Genomic DNA, 6,536 nt, shown 5'->3' on the forward strand with positions numbered 1-6,536 from the left:
TAACTCTAACCCTAAACCTAAAACCTCTAACCATGTATCAGCTAGCATAGCTTACCAGGGTACATCGGCCAGTACCCTGGCGCCGACAAATAGACTCTAGAGCTAAAGTTTGCGCCATAGCAACTATAACCCCCATGAACGCTAAACAGAACGTAACAAGCAATTCCGTTCCCGGGTTCCTCCCATACAGCACGATGCCAACGAGAGAAAAGAGAGGGGGAGAGAGATCTCATGAGAGTAGTGTAAGAAGCGAGAGAGAGACGGAGAGAGAGAGACAGAGAGCAGAAGAAGAGCCGCAGAAAACCACCCCCCCAACAAGGCGAGAGAGCAGAGAAAGAGAGAGAGAGCGAAAAACAGAGAGAACGCGAAACGGCGAGGAGACAGAGGAGGAGGAGAGAGAGAGAGCCGGAGAGCACGAGAGCAGAGAAGAGAGAGAGAAGAGAGGAGAGAGACGGACGATTGAGGAGAGAGAGATCAGACACAGCAGAGAGAGACGAGAGAGAGAGCAGAACGGATGCACGAGACGAGCAGAGACAGAGAGAGGAGAGCAGAAGAGAGAGACAGACAGACAGCCCAGACCAGACAGACAGTCAGAGAAAGAGAGAGAGAAATGACAAGGGAGTGAATCATTCTGCGATGAATCACTCAGCCATCATCAGCAGCAGCAGCAACAACAGCATCCGCGATTCAGAAGAAGCCACCAGCACGCGCACGCGCCGGCTCGTTTCAGCCTGCCTGCTGCCAGCGACACTCTAATATTGATCTCTCTCCCGCTCTGCAGGAAAGCTGGGTGTCGCACGCGCCGCCGAGACGCCCATTTACTTTTCCCCTTTCGGTGCACCCAGCTCGTGCTTTCCCGGCGGTCCGCACAGGATTACTCCCCGCTGGTTCTTCGAGATCCAACACCTCCAAGTTTTCGGCAAGAGTCGCCTCGCGTGTTTGAGGGAGAGACGCAGACTGCGAGTTCCGGGAAGTACAGCAGGCAACGGCGGCGGCGGCGGCGGCGGCGGAAAGAACTACCTGCTTCGTGGTGAGTGAGTAGCTGTTTTGCGAGCGCGGTTTTTCGTCGCGGAATTGTCGTCGCTATATGCCTCTGTCACGCGCGTACGCGACGAGAGTGCGTACCAGTTCATGCGTCGCCGTGCTGAATTGCATGTTGCGTGCGGCACATGTTATGTGTTACGTGTGATACGTGTTCTATGTTATACATGTTTCATGCAGTACATAGTATATATGCAGTACATGTCACATGCAATACATAGTACATGCAGTACATGTCACATGCAATACATAGTACATGCAATACATAGTACATGCAGTACATAGTACATGCAATACATGTTACATGTTACGGATGACTCGACACGGCTGCCCGACTGTACCTGCCTCGACCGATCGACTCTCGACCGACACTCGCTACGAGTCACGACTCTTTCAGATGGCTGGACGTGTTACATGCAATACATGTAACTCTGTGTGTAACAATGTTACATGCAATACATGTAACTCTGTGTGTAACAATGTTACTCTTGCAGACGGCTCGACATGTTACATGCAATTCATGTAACTCTGTGTGTAACAATGTTACTCTTAAGAGAGAGAGAGAGAGAGAGAGAGAGAGAGAGAGAGAGAGAGAGAGAGAGAGAGAGGGGGGGAGAGAGAGAGCGAGCGATCAACACGGGTACGCAAGTAAGAAAGGCTGCTAAGTCAGCAATCACATCTGCAATTGATAATGCACTACATGGCGAAGGTCTGCAATCGCCAATTTCTTATACATCACGACTGTAGCAGTTACTCCGATCATGTCTACACAAACCTGACCGTGAAATAAATTAACGAATAGTTACCGTACGTGTAGTTGAATTCAACAACACTTTTTGCAGCACACTGGCAAGCACGAGACGTCGATCACACAATCACGAAGCTTGTGATGGTAAACAGTGCGCTCGCGAACCCGTGGCTACAGTGCACGAAATGCGCACGCGCAGACCTGTGACGTCACTTGGTAAGTACGTAGCCTGTTTTCAGCGGCTTCCCACTTGGTCCCTAAAATTTGTGAAGCCTTCAGAGAATGCTATGCAAAATGGTGCTATGCTATGCTAAATAATATATTGACAATCGTCGTCACTGGTATTATGAATATATTCGATTAGCGCTGTACACCAGGTGTGATATAGAAACAGTGATAAACCCTGATAAACTCACCTAATAACCTAATCACCAAAAACCATAAAACAGACGGAGCAATGAACTGCTGCCACCTGTTGAGTGTCAACACAAGTTCTAATGTCGTATATACACAAATCCCCCAAAGATGGCAGCACCTCCGTAGAATGTGGAGGACGGCGTGAGAGATACGTTGGAGGTTTCTAGTGTAAGATTACAATACTATACACGACGATTCCACTTGCTGACAGACTTGATCCGCAATTAATCAGCCCATAGTAGACTGTGCCAATATTCTGTTAACGATATAAATATTCTGTGTTACTGTCTTGTCACTGACATTTCCAATGTGTCAGCCCTGACATTTCCAATGCAATGTCATTAATTGGTAATTAATGCGGCCAATGCCCTCTCTATCATTGAACCATAGAGTTTACTCTGCCCTATCGCATTCAATTAGGATATTAATGTTTACCGGCTCACACGGCCACATCATGGTTTGGCCCTCGCAATATCGCATACCCATTTAATCAAACTTGTCCCAATCAATATAAATTACTAAGTCAACTTACGCCGTTACGGTCAACACAGATGTCATTACAAAGTCAGCAGGCAATGCCAATACAAGTGGCAGTGACACACCTATCTGAGGTGTTGAGTCTTTAGTTCTGGAAGTGGTGTAAAGTTTGGCTGATAGGGTCTATGTCCCCCAGGGTACTGCCGGAACGTACCCTGGTACTAAATACTACTATCTAATATGCCGGACCGTACCTCGCCTACTCCATTATCGAGTCTAGGCAGTCGCCTACGCGCTTATAACACTGTTTATACCAGGAGTTACGCGTGATTGCATGGTAACACTGTTACAACACAGAGTTAGCGTGTACTTGGCATGTACCATGTGTTATTGTACAGCAGAGTTCCATTGGTTTGCATATGGGAACATTGTGTATAACAGAGTTCCAGTGTAGTTGCAGGTGTAGAGATTGTTATACAGCAGGAGTTAGCGTGTATATGCATCGTAACAATTGTTTATAGCACAGAGTTTAGCGGTGTATTGGCAATGTAAGCATTGTTACACGAGCCGAGGCAGTTACGTGGTGCTTGCATGTAACATTGTGTACAGCCAGGGTTAGCGTGTACGTAGTAGTGTAGACAGCTGTTACACGAGCAGGAGTTACAATGTCATTGGCTGTAACAATGTTTACAGCACCAGAGTTACATGTAGTTGTATGTGAACAATGGTTACAGCACAAGAGTTTGAGCAATGTATTGGCATGTAACAACTGTTATAGCACCAGAGTGTGACATGTATTGCATGTACATCTGTTTACAGGGCACAGAGTGTACATGTATTGCATGTGAAGCATGTGTTAACAACACAACGAGGTTAGCAGCATGTATTGGGCATGTAACATTGTTAGCACACAGAGTTACGTGTATTGCGTGTAACATGTGTTACACACAGTATGTTACGTGTAATGTGGGCTGTTTAAACATTGTTACACTGCCTGTTGAGGAGAGCCCTTGATCGTTGGTATTCTTTGTATGTAAGCCCAATGTTACACAGCAGAGTTTACGTGTATTGCATGTGAGAGCATGTGTGTACACCACAGAGTTACGGTGTATTGGGCATGTAAGCCTTGTTACACAGAGGGTTACGTGTAATTGCAGTGTACCGGATTGTTACACACAGAGTTACAATGTATTGCATGTAACATGGTTGACATCACCAGGAGTTACGTGTAGTTTCATGTAAGCATTGTTATACAGCAGAGTTACGTTGATTGGGTGCATGTAAGCATTGTTCGCACAGCAGCGTTTAGCATGTATGGTGCATGTAAGGCAGTTTGTGTTTGTGTTTTGGTTGACACACACACAAGGGCCAGTTTTCCGTTGAGTTGGATTTGGAATTAGGGTTGCCAGTGTCCACCCCATTGGGAGTGTACGTGGTATTGGCATGTAACATTGTTACACCAGGAGTTACAATGTAATTGGCATAATGAAGCATTGTTAGCAGCACAGAGTTCATGTATTGGGCATGTAACATTGTTACACACAGAGTTACGTGTATTGCATGTAAGGCAGCATGTTACACAGCCAGAGTTACATGTATTGGCCATGTATACATTGGTTACACAGGCAGAGTTAGCGTGGTATTGGGTTTATTGCATGTTAACATTGTCTAGCCCAGCAGAGTTGACATGTATTTGCATGAACAGCTGGTTATACACAGAGGTTACATGTATATTGCATGTGAACAGTGTGTTGACATCAGCGTCAGAGTTACATGTGGATTGCATGTCAAGCATTGTTGACAGTCACAGGGAGTTCATGTACTTGGCAGTGGTAACATTGTTGAGCACACAGAGTTCCCTGGTGGTTGCATGTAACATTGGCGTTACAGCAGCAGTTACCATGTATTGGCATTGTAACAGTTGTTAGACCAGAGTTCCATGTATATTGCATGTAACATTTGTTACACAACAGAGTTACATGTAATTGGCATGTAAGCCGACTTTGTTTCAGACCGAGAGTTGACATGTATGTGCCATGTAAGCATTGGTTAGCACACAGAGGTTACGATGTATTGCATGCAAGCATCGTTGTTACACCTCCAGGAGTTACACGTGTATTGGCATGGTAACATTGTTAGCAGCAGGCAGAGTGTACTATGTATGTGGCTGTAATCATTGTTACAGCAGAGAGTTAGCTGTATTGGCGATCGTAACGCCATTGTTGACACCAGGAGTTCCATCGTATTGGCGATGGTAGAGCATTGTTCGCACAGGAGTTGAGCATTGTATTTGCATGTAACGGATTGGTTTACAGCCAGAGTTTACATGTACTGCATTGTACACTGTGTTACAGCAGTCGGAGAGTTAGCATGCTATTGGCATGTAAGCATTGTTAGGCAGCAGAGAGGTTAGCATGTAGTTGCATGTAACATTGTTTACACAGCAGAGTTACCTGTATTGCATGTAACATTGTGTAGGGCACAGTCCCAACTAAGAGGGTTAGCAGCTCGTATTGGCATGTAACACGTCCGCCATCTGAAAGAGTCGTGAGCTCCGTAGCGGAGTCGTGCGGGGTCGAGAGTGCCGAATCGTGGTCGAGGCACGGTTACTGAGTCCGCTCGAAGTCAGCTTACCGTGCTTCGAGTGGCATCCGTAGCACGATGTAATCATGTATGTGCATTGACTCACCATCGTAGCTGCATGTACTGATGTATTGGCATGTACATCGGTATTGCATGTACTATTGTACTGGCATGGTACGTATGTGATTGGGCGATGTGACGTGGATGGTGATTGGCAGTGGTAAGCGATGTAGCTGCAGTGTACTAATGGTATTGCATGTGACATGTGACTGCCTGTATACTATGTAGGCTGCATGGAAAGCATGGTATAATGTTACATATGGAACTTACGTATCTACAGCCCCCCACCCGTAACACATAAGCATGTGCGGCACGCAGCATGGCAATTCAGCACGGCGACGGCATGAACTGGTACGCACTTCGGTCGGTTTAGCGCGCGTGACTGAGGCCATAGCTAGCGTCGAGCAATTCCGCGCCGAGCGAGAAGAACCGCCTCCGTCGCGAAAAACGGCTACCGTCACTCACCACGAAGCAGGTAAGCTTGCGTTTCGCGCGCGGCCTGCCGCCCCCGGCCTGCGATCGAGGCGCGTGTGCGCTGCTGTGGACTTCCGCGGGAACTCGCGGAGGTCTGCGTCTCTCCGTCAAAGCCGCGAGCGACGGTCTTGGCCGAGACACGTTGTGATTTTGTTGGTGTTGGGATCCGTGTCGGAGTAGCAGACCCGGAGCGGGGGAGGTGAATGCGGCTGTGCGGACGCGCCCCGGGCACAGCAGGCAGAGCTGGGGTTGCGCGACCCCCTGACCGAGGAAAAGGGAAAAGTTAAGATGGGCAGGGCACGTCTCGGCGCGGCGCGTGCTGGCGACACAGACCTAACCCGTTTGTAAGACCTGTATTCGCGTGATGCTTTGAAGCGTGAAACCACACGCAGTGCTTGTCCTGCAGGAGCGGGAGAGAGATGATGCAAGGTACTTAGAGTGTCGCTGCAGCGAGGCAGGCATGAAACGACCCGGCGTGGGCGCGTGCTGGGTGGGCTTTCTTTCCTTCTGAATCGCGGGATGCTGCTCGCTGGCTCGCTGCTTGTGTTGCTGCTGGCTGCTGATGATGGCTGAGTGATGTCATCGCGCAGAATGATTCACTCGCCGGTTGTCATGTCCTCGGTCGTCTCTCTTGCCGCTCGTCTGGCGTGGGTCTGGTCTGTCGTGGCTTGTCTTGTCTGGTCCTCTCTGGCTGCCTCTCGGTCCGCCCGTCTCGTGCTGGTCTCTCTGCTCTGCT

At 48.3% G+C, this 6,536-nt stretch overlaps 1 protein-coding gene across 1 annotated transcript in view; it reads left to right on the top strand.

The window, feature by feature from the left end:
• Positions 1-781: 781 nt before the first annotated feature.
• Positions 782-6,536, top strand: part of LOC106817205 — a gene marked incomplete at its 5' end in the record, with an annotated part of 16,322 nt that continues 10,567 nt past the window's right edge. Inside the window, one exon of the mRNA XM_014821870.1 lies at positions 782-1,030. Within this exon, the coding sequence (XP_014677356.1) occupies positions 782-1,030 (249 nt within the window). The remainder of the gene's footprint in view (positions 1,031-6,536) is intronic.

The sequence above is a fragment of the Priapulus caudatus genome, unplaced genomic scaffold, assembly GCF_000485595.1.
Source record: "Priapulus caudatus unplaced genomic scaffold, Priapulus_caudatus-5.0.1 Scaffold1631, whole genome shotgun sequence".
NCBI lineage: Eukaryota > Metazoa > Priapulida > Priapulimorpha > Priapulimorphida > Priapulidae > Priapulus > Priapulus caudatus.